The sequence below is a fragment of the Marmota flaviventris genome, chromosome 5 (assembly GCF_047511675.1).
Source record: "Marmota flaviventris isolate mMarFla1 chromosome 5, mMarFla1.hap1, whole genome shotgun sequence".
Taxonomy (NCBI): domain Eukaryota; kingdom Metazoa; phylum Chordata; class Mammalia; order Rodentia; family Sciuridae; genus Marmota; species Marmota flaviventris.
In genome coordinates this window covers 108,126,209-108,142,534 of record NC_092502.1, presented here as the reverse complement: position 1 = coordinate 108,142,534, position 16,326 = coordinate 108,126,209, and the positions used below count along the sequence as shown (strand labels likewise).

Below are 16,326 nucleotides of genomic sequence, written 5' to 3'. Positions count from 1 at the left end.
ATACTATATTTTCCTCCAGTTTAACTTGTACAGTATCTGCCTTCTGATTTCAATCCCTAGCAACTGCCCCCGGCCCAAAAGGCATATCTGCTTTATGATAATGAAATGAATTTTTACTTTATTTACTTAGGGAATGCTTAGAAAAGTGGATAAACATGATTTATCAAATGTCAAGTATCCCACCTGCTTTCATAGTCTATGACCAATATAATTTTAATTAATGAGGCAGAATAGATTAGTGGGGAAAAAAACCATGGTGTAGTATTTGAAAAGAAATTTCTTTTACTTTTAAATATTCTAACTTAAGGCTAAAATATTATATTACACTGATTTACTAGTCTGTCAACTAAATTGCTGAATTAAACTTACATTGCCCTTACCTAATGAAACCATAATCAGATTTAGTGGAGTAGCATAGTGTTAAGCAGTTCTTGGTTCTGGCTCCAGTACCACCAGGAGACTAAACTCTTGGAGGTAATTCATGGTTTTGCAGAATCTTGGTATAAAATTTTAAAATGTCAGGCTGGGGTTGTTGATCAGTGGTAGAGCACTTGCCTTGCATGCGCCAAGCCCTGGGTTTGATCCTCAGCACCATATGAAAAAAAAAATAAATAAAAATAAAGATATTAAAAAAACTTTTAAAAGTCCTAAGTACTCTTTGAGGTAAAATAATTATTATATCTAATAGTGTATTAAAATTACTATGAAACAATTTTTGAATAAATTGTATTTGGAATATGCAGATGATTAACAAAAATAATGTATACTGAATTCTTTTAAGTTGTAGTTCATTACAGATTTATGTGAAAATAATTCATTTTAGAACTATATTGCAAAAGATTTGCAACTATATTGAACTATATTGCAAAACACAAAAACCAAATTTTGTGTTTTCAGACTCCACATATAACTGATACAGAAATGTTGATAGACCAAGGCCCATCTGATGACAAAGGGCACACCGAAGAGAAACTGTCTCCAGTTTCAAGAAAGAAAGCACATTTTGGAAGTTCAGACAAGGTTGACAGTATCTCAAATGAAGACCGATCTGACAGTGGTTTTCCAAACTCCGTGATAGCTGAATTTTCTGAAGAACCGGTATCTGAGAATTTATCACCCAACACTACTTCCTCACTTGAAGACCAGGGTGAGGAGGGGGTGCCTGAGCCCCAGGACACATCTACTGCTCTTTCTCAGAGTTCTTTGATAGAGGTTGAACTTGAGGATGTGCCATTTTCACAGAATGCAGGACAGAAGAACCAGTCAGAGGAGCAGTCTGAAGCATCTTCTGAGCAACTGGATCAGTTTACACAATCAGCAGAAAAAGCTGTGGATAGCAGCTCAGAGGAGATAGAAGTGGAAGTGCCTGTAGTAGATAGGCGGAATTTAAGAAGAAAGGCCAAAGGGCATAAAGGACCTGGTAAGAAGAAAGCCAAGCTGACCTGAATGAAGAAGAAATGTGTATGATAAATCCTCTTTGTAACATAATTGTTGTTTTTAAAACAGTGATTAATAAACAGCATGGGGCACAGGACAAAAATTTCTAAAATTTCAATTTGAACTGGAATTTATGATGCAGTTTTTCTCTCCCTTTAGGACCTGTGGTTCAACATTCTTTTTAATTTTTTCAGACTATTTTGTGTAAATAGAATTTTTTATTTTTATTAACCATATTTCAATTTTGGGAAACCAGATCATACTATATTTTTCTTTAGCAGGTGGGATACTTGACCATTGATATTTCAAAAAAATATAAATTTAAAAAGTGAGTAGTCGGCTTTCCATTACTTGTAAGGATCACAGAAATCTTTTATACTAAGGGTTTTAATAGTAAAACTTGGTGAAGGGTCTAGAAGTTTTATCTTGGATATCAAAACTAATTCCCAGTTTTTAAAAAGTTGGCACACCTAAACAAAAATGGCAGTAAATTAGAGTAAGTAAAACCTTAAGTAAATTACAGCCCAGAAATAGAAACTTATGTCACAGGTTTATCAAGATATTTTGGTTCTGTCCTTTTAATCTTAGTTGGGATGCAGTTTCTTCCTTTGACTTCAATGTTTGCAGAAAGCTACATACAAAATATACTTTTGACTCTGATAGTAACAGAATTGCTAGGGATTTAACTAGCATGTGGGGAAATTTTTAAAATTCCATTTGAAGTAATAGTTCGTTGTAATTTTTTTATTACCTTTAATCAGGGAAACATCCTAACTATAGAATTTAGGGATACAGTTTAATTTGGGCTATCTAGTCTTTATTTTTTTATTTTTTAGTTGTAGATGGACACAATATCATTTTTATGTGGTGCTGAGGACCGAACCCAGGGCCTCGCACGTGCTAGGTGAGTGCTCTATCGCTGAGCCACAACCCCAGCCCCTATCTAGTCTCAATCTAAGATAAATGACCAAAAACTATACGTTTGTTCCTACTCAATTAATAGCTATACTTCAGAAGATCCTTTTCTGAGCTTTATCCTTAATTCAGTAACCCTATTTTTCCATCAGCTTTCATCTGGTCCTCTCTCATTGTGATTATTCAGTCAAAAGATCTGCCTGCCTGTCAGTTTATGCCCTTGGTATCCATTTTTGTGTAGAACTGGAACTGTACCCACAATCTCAGGCCTAGATGGCAGGAGAAAAGCTGCCTTGGGAGCTTTAGGTACAATAGCTTAAATCAAATTGAAGGGTTCAGTTGTCCCTTTGGTCTTGCTCACTTTTAGATTTGTTCTGAGTATTGGTTGCAAGCTAGCTTCTGTATGTACTTTGTGGTGCCACAGCAAAGTCATTTATTTGCTTAGAAAAATTTGGAGGGAAAAAAATCCCTAAACTTAAGTTTTTGTATGGCAATTTGTTTTAAAATAAATAAAATAGTTACTCTTAGAATTGAAAGAGAATCTCAATATAGATCCCACTTTTTGAAAGTATTATGTGAACTTCAATTTGCACTTTATGTTGAGAATATTTTGAGATCCTTTCAGTTTGTTCTTGACAGCTTGTTGATTCCTGTGTGAAACATGTTATGACTTTCTGTCATGATTTGAGGTGCTATGGATTTATGTTGAAAGTTTATTCAGTCTTAAGTCAGGTGGTCTGATGATGTCATGTCATTAAATTTTATTTTGGAATATTGATATTTTAGAAAGATCAATTAGTTAAATTCTTAAGCAGGCAAAACAGTAAGCCCTTCCTATTCACATAAGATCTTGAACACTTGTGTTCTCTATTTTCTATAATTATTGGTCAGAGGAAATTAGATAATTTTATTCTAAGTGAAAATGAAAGTACTTTGGTCATTTGTTTTCTCAGCATATAAGTGTGACTAATGCTAGTGAACCTATCCAATATTCATGCTATTTTACAGTTTAAGAAACTTGTTAATATCACAACTAGGAAGGTAACTTAGATCCTGTTAAGATCCAGAAAATTCATAGTTTCCATCTTTCATTTCTTAAAATAGACTTAAACTTTTAGATAATTTACTAATTTTTTTTTGCTCATTGCTGTCTTTACTTTCTTTAAAACTGGTATAGTTTTAAAAGATTGTACTCACAACTCTTGGTGTGTGAAGTCTCTTATTCATGTATGATCACTGGGGACTAACAGTGTAAACTTAACACTTGTTCAAAACTTTGCTCAGCACATGAGAAAATGTTATTAATATCTATGATAGTTAGAAAATGTTATTTTTGGGTTATAGATCATAGAGCAAAAAGTTAGATCACATGGAGAAACCTAACTTTTCTTGTTTAGTAATTTATGTTGATATATACAGTTTATAACAATTTATCCTGAATAGAGATTCTAAATAAACTTAATCAGATACTTGTAGTTTTTGTAACACATTAGAAAAACTTTCAAAATTACAGTAGACTATAATGTGATTTCAACCAGCTAGTCTAGTTGTTGAGTGTTCAGTCACATTCTACATAGTCCTTTGTGAACTGCTATTTTCTATTCAGATGTCTGCCAAGAAAGGAATTGACTTTTGTGTATATACGTATATATTTCCTTGTGTAATATAAAGCAGATGGTTATTAGCAAAATTTTAGTTCTTTCAAGTATAAATTATTCAATTGCTAGACCTCACAGAAATTAGTATATTTAAAAATTAACAAAGCTCCTCTACAACTTTTAAAGGTGAGAGGCTCTATTACGATTTTTTTATAAAATCAAACAGCATGACTTAAAATGTGTTTATATTCATGGTGTTTCCATACAGTGCAGAGATGGTAAAGATAACATCTAGTTATTAATGGTTTGCTTTTAGCAGATTACTGTAACACTATTTAAAATGGTTTTAGTGACTTTATAAAAAGTGTCTTGAAGGTTTATGATTGAGTCTTTACCTAGTATCTAAATTATCTGCTCTTATGTTCCACTTTATCCTTGGGGGTTATCTTCTAAGGTTAGGTCACACCAGCAAACTGCAAGATTTTAATGTAAATAAAGAATTTATACTGACACTACTCATCTGTGTAACAATATTTTAGAAACAGATTTCTGCCTTGTATGTCCACTAGTAGCAACATGGTGTTTCAGGTGTGATCCAGTCTTTTCACAGGTGATTTATTACAAATGTTATGCTTGTTTTCATACTGAGTATCAAACCTCTTTTTTACAAGATAATTTGTTTCTTTAATTTGGGTCTAAAAATTGAGCAAACATCCTTTCTGTAGTATTCAGTTATTACCTAAAGTTAATTTTTTCCCTCTTCTAGAACTTAACTCACACATTACCCATTTTTATTAGTGGCAAAATCATTTGTTAAATTCTAATTTAAGAAGGGTTCAGCTTCTGTCAAATGATTTCTATTGTACTGAACCATCATTTACATGGAACTAGCCTTCCTTTTCCTATGTGTTCTAGAACTTCGATTACGTTTATAGAACTTAGGAAAAATGAAACATTATTCAGAATAGCAAGTCTTACAGAATACTTGTTTTTTTTTTTAAAGTTTGAAAATAGTTATTAATATATTTTGTGATTGTTTTCTGGTCTGTTTTAAAATTCTTTCACTTTACCCCTACTTTCATTCATGAAAATGTGTTTAGATACTGAATTTGTTTAGATATTCAGTTATTTTGTTAAAGAAATAATCACTATTGGCTGTACTTTGCAGACTTAAAAATAAAACAGAATTTAAAATGTTGTGGTGATTAATGTAGTATATAGACACCCTAAAGCTTAGAGTCATGACCATGTAATTCAAACCACGGAATTGAATTAGAACCCTAAAACATGACCTTTTTATTTACATTAACCAATTAATTGCAAATAATTTTCTCTTTGGGGCATTAATGAAAACTAAGTGGAATTATCCAAAATTTTTAGTACCATTCTGAAAGCACAAGTATATATACAGAATATAGAAAATGCTAACATAAAAAAGTATGTTAATTTACTTACTGAACAAGATCACTGATGAAAAGATTTATCTAAGAGGTCTGAATTTTTTCTACATTGTATAGCCTGTTTTTCTCTTAGATATTTTTTCAGTTATACTGGTGGTTTTTTCCGAAATGACAGATCTGCATTGCTGAATATCCACTCTTTAATGCAGATACTGGTATTTATGGGTTTGCTTTTTCAATTGTTGAATCTTAAAAACATGTAAACCCTTAACATAAACCCCCAAATAAAGAACAACCTGCAAACTCCCTCATTTTAATGTTTTTTTTTTTTTTAAACAGTTTAATATATAGTTCTTAATGACTGCAGATACGTAAGGCTGTTTGGTAGTATTCAGAACCATCACTGTGCAGTAATGGTGGTTTTCCTGATTGATTTGTAGTCTTATAATAATTCCAAGGAGTGTAAAACTGTTGTCAAACAAGTAAGACCGCATTTATGCATCCGTCATTTTCAGGATTATTGGTAACCTGGGCATATTTCCCTGATGGGGAGAAAAAAAAAAAGATGTGAGAAATGTTAGCTAATAAAAATTAAATATAATTTCACTTCGTGGTGCTGGGGATCAAACCCAGGGCCTTGTATATGCTGGGCAATTGCTCTAACACTGAGTTATATCCTAGCCCCCAAATTTAAAAAAATATAAAATTAAACTCTTAATTATAATATTCCTAAAATACGTCTAATAACCACTTTTATTAAATATGAATAGAATAAGATTTTTAAGTCATTCAAGACCAAGCTGTGTTCTGAATGTAATTTTCTTACAAAATATTTTTTTAGTTGTCAATGGATATTTCATTCATCCATCCATCTATTTATTTATAAATAGTAATTGGCTCTATTCTATTAGTTCATTGCATTAATACGCCTCTACTTTTCTGACTCTTCCTTAAAAATGCACCATGTTGAGATTAGTTGCCAACATGAATTATGAACCAATTACAAGAATTTCAGGTATATTCTTCCCTTTTGAAGAACATCACAGTTTAAAGGTACTTTAAGCACTAAAAAGAGTTTAAAATTGCTGCATGACAAATTACCCCTTATTTAAATGAAACCAATAAGCTCAATTTTAAAAAGTGCAGCATAACTTGCTCTATAAAGTAGTGTTCCTAAAGATTTACATAAAGTTTTAGCTCACATAGCTCTTCCACATTAAAAATGTGTGCTGTGTACTATCAACTTGAAATGTATTTCTATTAGGACTGTAGAACACCAATATCTCCATATTCAAAAATTGACTTACCCCAAATCACTTTGCCTCCTTGTGTTACAAGGCCCAACTCGCTGACATTCACCTCAATGACTGTACCTTTGGTAATAACACCCAAAGTTGTATACAGTGGGGATGACGGATTCTTTTTCACACCAAGTATTGGTAGGCAAAACGTGGCTTTCAGTTCAGGATGTGTTACATGGGCCTTCTTGAAACGTAAGCCCTAGTAAGCAAACATAAGCTATGAGTCCAAAATGTTAATGATGAGTAGTCCTTTTTACTTATCTTTTGCACCATCAAAGAATCATTGGTTCAAGCAAAGGGGAAGAAGGGTGCATGGGGGCAGGAAAGATGGTGGAATGAGATGGACATCATTACCCTAGGTACATGTATGACTGCACATATGGTGTGATGCAACATCATGTACAATCATAGAAAGATAAAGTTTTGCTGCAATTGTGTACAATGAATCAAAATGCATTCTGCTGTCATATATAACTAATTAAAATAAATAAATTAATCATTGGTTCAATAAATGTCAAATCTTTCAACCTTTCAAATAAAATACTATTATTTCTAATGACTAAAAAATTAACAGGATAAATGTGAAGAAAAATCCTACATATATACTCCTGCAAAGTTTTTACTATGTAACAGTTACCTAGAAAAATACTCCTATTTTGACTTTGTCTAGTCATCTGCACTTATTGAAAATTTGGTACATGCCAAGCACAATGCTAGAGCTGATGATACATGATAACCTTACCATATGCCCCTCCTTTCTTTCTGTTAAATGATGAAACAAGGGTCAGCAATCTTAATGACTCCTTTCCTGATTAAATGAGCTGGGCGTGGTGGTGGAGGCCTGTAATCCCAGTGGCTCAGGAGGCTGAGACAGGAGGATCCCAAGTTCAAAGCTAGCCTCAGCAAAAGCAAGGCACTAAGCAACTCAGTGAGACTCTTTGTCTCTAAATAAAATACTAAAAGGGCTGGGGATGTGGTTCAGGGTCGAGTGCCCCTGAGTTCAATCCCAGTACAAAAAAAAGAAACCTGATCAAATGATGGAAAGGGAGATAAATGAAATCAATCAAATGTAAATGTCCCAATTCTAGGTCTCCATATACTTTAGCTACCATGCATGATACTAAAAGGGGTGGACTGTCAGTTTTCTTCAATGATAACAGTTACAAGAGTGGAGAGCACCCAGAGAGGCTTTGTTACAAATATGGAACCACCCAGCCATCTAGATAGGATCTTTTGGAGTGTAGTACTTATGTCACCATACTTTGTAGTCTTTATTTTTACCTATATGGTGGGAAGGGATGATATTAAATCAGGTTCTTAGTAATAGATTCTTTAAATATACTTATAAGAACAGCCTGACTAGTACATTGTCTCCCTACTGAACTCATTTTACCAAAACATTCAGAAAATTTTGAATATGAAATTGAAAACAAGGGTAGTTGATGATATAATCCAAAAGTAGATGAATAAAGTAACAGTAAACATTTTAGGCTTTTCAAGTCATATAGTCTCTTGCAACTCTTCAAGGGTAGGGTGGGTATGCAATGTATACACAAACAGGCGTGACTGTGTTCCATTAAGACTTAGTTTAGGGCTGGGGATATAGCTCAGTTGGTAGAATGCTTGCCTTGCATGCACAAGGCCTTGGGTTTAATTCCCAGCACCACAAAACAAAATAAACAAAAAAACCCCAGTAAGACTTAATTTACATAAACAGACTGCCAGTATTTTATTTAATCCATTAAACAATCACCCTGAGCAAGAATTAATACTAGCTTTCTGATTCCTTGTTTTAAGCAGGCTGGTTTTCAAGGCATTTTACAAAAATATATTCAATTATATTTTTCCTGAAGCAGGGGTGGGCAGATGATGATTAGTTTGGGGGCATATTAACATCACTGACATCATAATAAAGCTACTTTTATAGCTATATTATATGGTAGTATTCAGAAACTACTACTAATGGTAGTCGTAGTTTGTAGTCTTGATTGATTTTTAGTCTTATAATAATTTTAAGGAGTGTAAAACTGTTGTAAAACCAGTAAGACCGCATTTAGGCATCCATCACTTTCAGGATTATTGGTAACTTGGGCATATTTCCCTGAAGGGGGAGGAAAAAAAAGAAGTAAGAAATATTAGCTAATAAAAATTAAATTAAATTTTACTTCGTGGTGCTGGGGATGCCAAGCACAATGTATTTTTTTTTTTTTGATCTCTTTTTGCAGTGCTGGGGAACATGCTACCAAGTGCTCTACTACTGAGCCTCACCCCTACTCCTCTTCTCTTTTTATAATGATTACATACTGAATGCTTTCAAAAGCATTATTATATTTCCCTTACTAAACCAGAAGTGACTCAAAACTGTCCTCAAATTTTCTAACTGATCTTAAAGACGTGTTTGAGGCCTAGCAGTGTCAGACATATAATAATCACTTATTGAATGAGTAGAGTGTAACTGTGTGGATAGAGAAAGTTCTAATATATCATGTTTCAAGGAATTCGATAAAGATATCTATTATGAAAATTCTTTTTCACTTGAAATCTCCATTTATGAAGTTAAAGACAAGATTGTTGATTATAGTGGAAAAAGTGCTAAGTAACCACTCTCAGAGTAACAAAAATAGCATAAAAACATCTTTTAACCTGTTTTTCAAACAAATTTTAGGAATTTCAGGAAGTTGTAATATACTTTATCCAGTTTAACAAGGACTAATATGTAGGTGACTACACCCTTGCAAAGGACTTACCATTGGCCTAATGAATCTTTCATATTTAGGTGGTTTTCTTGTAAAGCCATCTCCAACAAAGCAGACTTTAGTAACCATCCTCTTCCAGGCCTTCTTTTTTCTCTTTCCTGTTCGAATCACTTTTAATACTTCTGTTTCTCCCTGGGCACGAACCTTGGGAAGGGGGACTTCCCATTTTCCCTAATGATATACCGGAGTTAAAATTTGTATTGTAAGTAAAAGATTATAGCTTAAATATGTTTTTAGTTGTTCAGAGCTGTAGATTCACTTTTTTCCTTAACCATTCGTCTATGGTTCAGTTGTTTTTTAAGTCTGTATTCATGGGTATGTTAAATAATTGGTTTGTTTAAGCTAAAAATCTTAATGCCCTGTTATGGGTAAAAAATACCATCTGTAATAAAGCAGTGACTTCTATAGAGCATATATGCATTACTAGTAGTTTGTAAAACTGGAAGACTGTTTCCACTTAATGTATCTTTGCATTTCTACTGCAAATGGATATTTAGATTGTACAATTCTAGTGAGATAAAAGTCCTTCACTAGATGTTTTATATCTCCTTAGAATACAAATTTATGTGCATGTGTATAAACATACATATACATTAACATGCACACACTAAATATATAAAAAATTATATAACACACACTGTAGCAGTATAAGGCAGCGTAAAGAATTTTGGACTTATTTCTGAGACATGGACAGGTTCTAGGAGCAGCTCTACCATTTTATAGTTAAGTGTCCATGAAGAATGATTTATCATCTTTTGGAATCCAGTTTCTTTATCTATAAAATGAAAGACTTTAAGTAGATAACCACTAAAGTTTCTTTCACTGTTAAAGTCATGCCATTCTAGTTTTGGATATTTACAAATCCAAAAAAAAAAAAAAAAAATAATAAGGCAGTAAGAATTAAAAAATCAAGTCTGGAGACTACAAACTTTTCTAATACAGATACTGCATATTCTTGGGTTTCTGTCAACACATTTCACATTTAAAAATATCTATGCCCCCTTTCACAGAATTTTATGTTTCTATGGCAAAAGTAATCTGAATTTTTATTGAAATCAAATTATTTAGGGAATTTGTAATTATTTTCCATTTGAACCTGTGCTGGCACTGCAGAGCAATAAAACCAAAAGTAGTTGTGTTTACTCTACAGGAGCATAGCATTAGGAGCTTTCAAGTACAGGAAGTCATTAAATATTGAATTTTAGATTTACTCATTATTCGCTTAATTTTTTAACACGAAAGATATGATATTGTAATACATTTTAAAAAATCATTAATATCTAAAAGCCGGTGATAAATCAATTTTTAAATATAAAATGAAATTTACAAAATTTTTAAAGACTTTTAATATCTAAATAATGGTAATCATACTTTCCCTTCATGTTTCAAATTAAACTGAAAAAATAAACTAAGAACTTCAAATTTAAGTAATTCTCCTGAACAAAAAAGAAATAGAGACTAAATATTTATTGCTTACCGCCTTTTCTTTTCGCTTTTGTTTAATCATGTTGGAAAGTACTTTTGCTCTAGTCTGTCCTTCTCTGTCCAGGAGATAGGCAGGCACTGCTCCCTGTGGAGTCTTTTCATCATTCTTTTGTTTGGTGTTTCTCTTTTCATGCATCTTAATACTATCAAGAAAGAAATATATTCAAAATTATCTGTTTAATGACTATTATCCAAAGAATATTAACTTGTAATAAGAAATAAATGGGTTCACTTACGTCTTTTTCATTTGTATTTTCTCAGCATGGCGCTGTTTATGGTAGAGCTTAGCCTTCAGGCCAATCATTTTTTTTGCCTTCTTTGAACGTTCATGAGCCTCTCGACTTTCCTTCTTTCTCTTTTTCTCATGGTAATCCAAACGGTATCCATAACGTTTACGGTGTAATTCAATGTATTCATTTTGTGGCTATAAGTATGCAAGAAAAGTTAATTTTTTAAAGTAATGACAAGATTACTCCAAAATTATTTTACAGTACATAAAGTACACATGATGTCATATCATCCAAATGTTCTTGTGTAAGTGACTCTGGTATTATTAAGTTTATCTACATGATGTAAGTTAAATAAATTTATCTTAGATGATAAGAAGTAGAATTTACATGTGTAATAATCTCAGTGACAATTACAGTTCACTGAAGGGAACTGTCCAAAACACACTGGACCACTAAAAAGATGAGCTGACATGATTTTCTATTGGTTTTTCTCTGACATAGGTAATCTGTGAATTCAATAACATTATCATTATTTTGTACTTTTTATTTTAAAAATTTGGTCCATTAACACCATAAACTTGCCCTTTTTAGGTGTAGGTGTACAGTTCCAGGTTTTGAGCAATTATTCAGTTCTGTAATCACTGTAATAAAGATAACGAATTTTTTTTCATCACCCTCAAAAGTTCCCTTTGTATTACTTTGAAATCAATCCCCTTTCCTAACCCCCAATCTGATATCTATTTCTAGCGTTTTGCCTTTCCCGGAACAGAGTGCTAATGGATACAAGGAATTTGATTTCAGTCCCCCTTCACCCTCTTTTCCTCTCTCCCCACTTTCTCTTTACTGATCTTCCTTTCACACCTTTATTTGTTTATTTTTGATTGGTATTTTCTACATATACATAAAGGGGAAATTCCTGAATCTGGCCTCTTTCAATCAGAATAAGAATTTTGGGATTCATTCACCTTGTATCAGTTCTTCAAACTCTTTTATTGCTAAATACTATTCCATTGTATGAATGAAACACCATTTGTTTATTCAATGACCAGATGATGGATGTTCGAATTGTTCACAATTTTTGCTAATCAGGAATAGTTTAATAAACAGTTATATGCTGGTCTTGTGTGACATCTGTCGACTGCTAGACTGTTTACCAAAGTTGCTTGGGAGTTATATATGGGCTCAATTTTGCATTTTAAACAACAGTTGTTTTAAACACATAGCCAGAGTCTATCTGGATTTTAAGACTGAAAAAATAATGATGCAAAGCCAATTCCAGCTCAGAGAACAAATTTAAGTTAACAAAGTATTGTTTTCAACTGCTATCACATAAACTTTGCATAAACAGGGAAGGATGAGGAATTTCATTTTAAACAGAGATGCAGTCGAAAGAGAAATGATTTGGCAGTTAAACCCAGCTCCGTAGTTCATTCGCCATCTAGCCTTTGACAAGGACCCATCGGTTTCCTCAGCAACAAAATGGGATGGCGCGATTAATACCTACCGTGGAGTTTTAACACAAGGCTCAACCACATTCCTAATGGGCTCTGGCACTGGTGACCACACATGTGTTGAAACCAGGAATTTAACAGAATGAAATCTATTTCTCTCCAAGACTCGTATTCTGGCCAATATTTCACTATTTCTCAAAGGTAAAGTTTCTTTTCCCTGGAGCTTACTCCGCGGAGGCTACCCCTCTTCCCTTAAAGCAGCATTACGTCTCCGCCTGCCACTTCTCCCTCCCCGCTCCATTACCGTGGGCTCCGAGGCTCCACTTACTCAAATGCCTTATGCCGCGAGCGCCAGAGACAACTTCTTACCATGATGATAGCCGCAGAGCTGCCGGGTGCAGTCTCCGGGGTGAGTAGAAGCTCTCAATCTTCGGGTACCCAAGACCCAAAAGCCGACTCCGCGCAGTGCGGAACCGGAAAGAGCTACCCTTCAAAACTGCCGAGTGAAGAGCACGCGCGGCGTAACCGTTCCGAGCCTCTCTTCACTTTAAACAAGAAGGGCGGAACTTGCTGGTAGGAGGTATTTGGTTGATGCACCGCCGGAAGTGCCGAAGAGAAGCTGCCTGAGGAGTCCGTAAGATAGGAATCTAGGTTCTCTGGTTGGTAAGAGGGTGGACGCTGAGTTGGTTGAAACGTGGGGCCATTGCAGACTTCAAAGTAGTCGGTGCCTCTTGCTCCTTACAACCTTTCGAAAAGAAGCTGGCCTCTAGTGCACGACTGAGTGCAAGGTGGGTACCGCCCCGAGAGACTACGTGTGTCTGTGACCCTGCCCGGCGCTGGGCACTGCTGACCTTCCAGGCTGCTTCTGACGGAGCCAGCCACAGAGATGGACGGCAGGGCTTCTTGCCCACTGCTCATAGATTTCTCCTCATTTATGGACGTTTTTTCCTCTATTCTTCAGCGAGGATGACTGATGTTTCCTCCTATCATTATAATGTATGTACAATTAAGGATATAGAATATAGAAGAATGAAAGTTTATTGTATGGGAAAGTAAAATTATTGGAGTTTATCAACTGCCAGAAAAGAAATAGACTATTAGTTTTCTGGAATTTCAGGACTAATTCCAGAATTTTCTGAGACCTTTTGGTGCATTGGAGGAAGACCTGGGTGGACTGGCTTTGCAGTGCCCCTTCAGTAACACCAGGGAAATAATTCACAAGAAAGTACATTTAAGAACGTTGTTAGTTTTACCTTTTTATTTTGCACCGAAGTTCTCTTAATTACCCTATAGTTTGAAACCTTTTTCATTTATTGGAGGAAAAATAACTGTATCAAAGGAGAGTATTCATTTCATTAAAACAGTGCTTTGGATGTAAGGCTCCATCTTCTTAATGGAATCTTACTTTAAAACAGACCTAATACTAACTAGCTTAAGTGTATTTTCACGTGCAATAAATTATTTAATCCTCTTCTTTGAATATGCTCCCCTTCCCATTGCCTTCCCTACCTACTTTAGGTCTTTGCTTAAATGTCATCATTTTAGTAAGAACTTTCTTGACCTTACAGTTGTGCCCCTGTTCCCTTATCTTGCTTAATTCCACCTATCACCATAGAAAATACTGTGTATTTTATTTATTCTCTTGTTTATCTGCATCCCTTGAGTACAGTAGGGGCAGTATGAAGACACAGCTTATTTGCTTTTGTTCATTGCTTTAACCCCAACACCTAGAAGGCAAAGATAGACAGTTCTTATTGAATAAGAATTCTTAGGCCAAATCCTGTGGTGTGCTATGTGAAATACTGAAGTGCAGAGATTTTAAGTGATTTATCCAAGATTTCAGAAGACTTGGGACTCCAGCAATATCTCTGATTCTAAATCTAGTTTCAATCTTTTTTTTTTTTTTTTTGGTAAGACTTTTGTAGTGTAACAATGTGGAAAAATGCATATACTGTATATGAACATTTCAGTGGGTTTTTAAAACCCGAACATATTAGTGTAGGCGGCACCTAGATCAAGAAATTACTTTAACTTGTGTCCCAGAGCCTACCTCTTCCTTCTTTCTGGTTATTAGCACTCCCAAGAGTAAACACTATCCTGACTTCTAACATAATGGATTAGTTTTACCTATATATTCTTGACAAAATTGAAACCAGATGGGATAAGTTTGTATAGATTTTTTTCCCCTAACATTTGAAATTTATCCTTATTGTTTTCTGTTGTTATAGTTCTTTTATTAGATTGTGGAAAATTTAATCAGTTGGTTTAAATTAATATATGTTTTCATTTATAATTTCCTAAATCATTAATTACCTTTTTCTTTCTGAATCAGGAGGAGAAAGTAAGTGAAGTTTTAAAGGTTGAGCAATTAGCACTCCTTGATTTGTATAAAATAGGGAAGGCAAAGATATGGCTATGTTGTTTATCATTTGTTCTTACCTTCATCTATTATTGTGGGATAAAAATGGGCCAAACAAATCAATGCTAGCAAAGTGTTCTCTTAAAAAACTATTTCCTGGGGCTGGGGTTGGAGCTCAGTGGTAGAGCGCTTCCCTTGCTCTTGTGAAGCACTGGGTTCGATTTTGAGCACCACATAAAAATAAATAAATGAAGGGCTGGGATGTGGCTCAGTGGTCAAGTGCCCTGAGTTCAAAATGAATGAATGAATGAATGAATAAAATAAAGGTATTTGCCTGTCTATAACTAAAAATATTTTTAAAAAACAGTATTTCCTGTATATGTGTCAGTAATCAAATTGGATTTCATCACTATTTTGTTAAATCTACCAAAAGTATATAGTAGATACCCAGTCTTGAAATTGTGGTGATCAAAAGCATATAATGATATTGATGTATGGTTGGAAAAGATGAGTATTTTAATGGCCTTTGCAAAAAATTGTGGACATCTTTGATACTATTTCAGACTTTGACAAATGATAGTTTCATAAAGATTAGTTACAATATAGAATCAAATTATATTAGTGAATCTTTTGTGCTCTTTTGTATTTGTGTCTGTTGTATTTTAGAATAGATCTTTTATTCAAGCATGATTTTGGAAACAATGTATTGATTGGGAAATCTCTATTTACTGAGTTATACACATATCATTAAGTCATATCAAAAAAATCAGTTCATTAGTATCACCATTGATTTCTTCATGAATATCTTTTAAGTTAGGCTGTCAAGCCTACAGTGACAGATGCCAGTTTTTCAAGGTTCTGATATCATTTGAAAGCTTGAACTTGATCACTGGCAGTGAATACTATTAATTGCTTTCTTTGAAGTGAATTATCATTTTAAAGAAAAAGTCTACAAAATATCCAAGTTTGAATAACATATGTTTTTGAATAAATGGTGTTCAATGAAAAAAAAATTAGCAAATGCAGCTTGCAACTGCATTTTATGCATCCTATTTGATTTCCCTATCAAATAGGTACCCTTGAGTGTGTTTTCAAGGGTTGAGATATAATAAAATTAAGAATTTTTACTGCCTCATTAAGGATATTCTTAATTGAAACTTTTATTTTTATTTATTTATTTTTTTAAAGAGAGAGATAGAATTTTTAATATTTATTTTTTTTTTAGTTTTCAGTGGATACAACATCTTTATTTTATTTTTATGCGGTGCTGAGGATCAAACCCAGCACCCTGCGCATGCCAGGCGAGTGCACTATTGCTACTTTTTTAAAAAGCCGATTGTTTCATGGTGAAGAATATAATGACTAGTAGTATATTTTGCTGCCAGTGCCTAGAT

At 33.8% G+C, this 16,326-nt stretch overlaps 3 protein-coding genes across 3 annotated transcripts in view; 2 read left to right on the top strand and 1 right to left on the bottom strand.

The window, feature by feature from the left end:
- Positions 1–1,499, top strand: part of Fam169a (family with sequence similarity 169 member A) — a 46,771-nt gene extending 45,272 nt beyond the window's left edge. Inside the window, exon 12 of the mRNA XM_027927642.3 lies at positions 898–1,499. Within this exon, the coding sequence (XP_027783443.2) occupies positions 898–1,446 (549 nt within the window). The 3' untranslated portion in view covers positions 1,447–1,499. The remainder of the gene's footprint in view (positions 1–897) is intronic.
- A 3,718-nt stretch (positions 1,500–5,217) lies between these two features.
- Positions 5,218–13,061, bottom strand: Nsa2 (NSA2 ribosome biogenesis factor). The gene is made up of 6 exons (XM_027927643.3): positions 12,943–13,061; positions 11,129–11,316; positions 10,885–11,035; positions 9,399–9,578; positions 6,658–6,850; positions 5,218–5,892 (listed from the first exon to the last, which is right to left on the bottom strand). The coding sequence occupies exons 1-6, from the start codon at positions 12,943–12,945 to the stop codon at positions 5,825–5,827; spliced, it is 783 nt and encodes a 260-aa protein (XP_027783444.1). The 5' UTR covers positions 12,946–13,061; the 3' UTR covers positions 5,218–5,824.
- A 111-nt stretch (positions 13,062–13,172) lies between these two features.
- The window catches only part of Gfm2 (GTP dependent ribosome recycling factor mitochondrial 2), a 45,259-nt gene continuing 42,105 nt past the window's right edge, over positions 13,173–16,326 (top strand). Inside the window, exon 1 of the mRNA XM_071612510.1 lies at positions 13,173–13,361. The gene's annotated coding sequence lies outside the window, so the exon portion shown is untranslated. The remainder of the gene's footprint in view (positions 13,362–16,326) is intronic.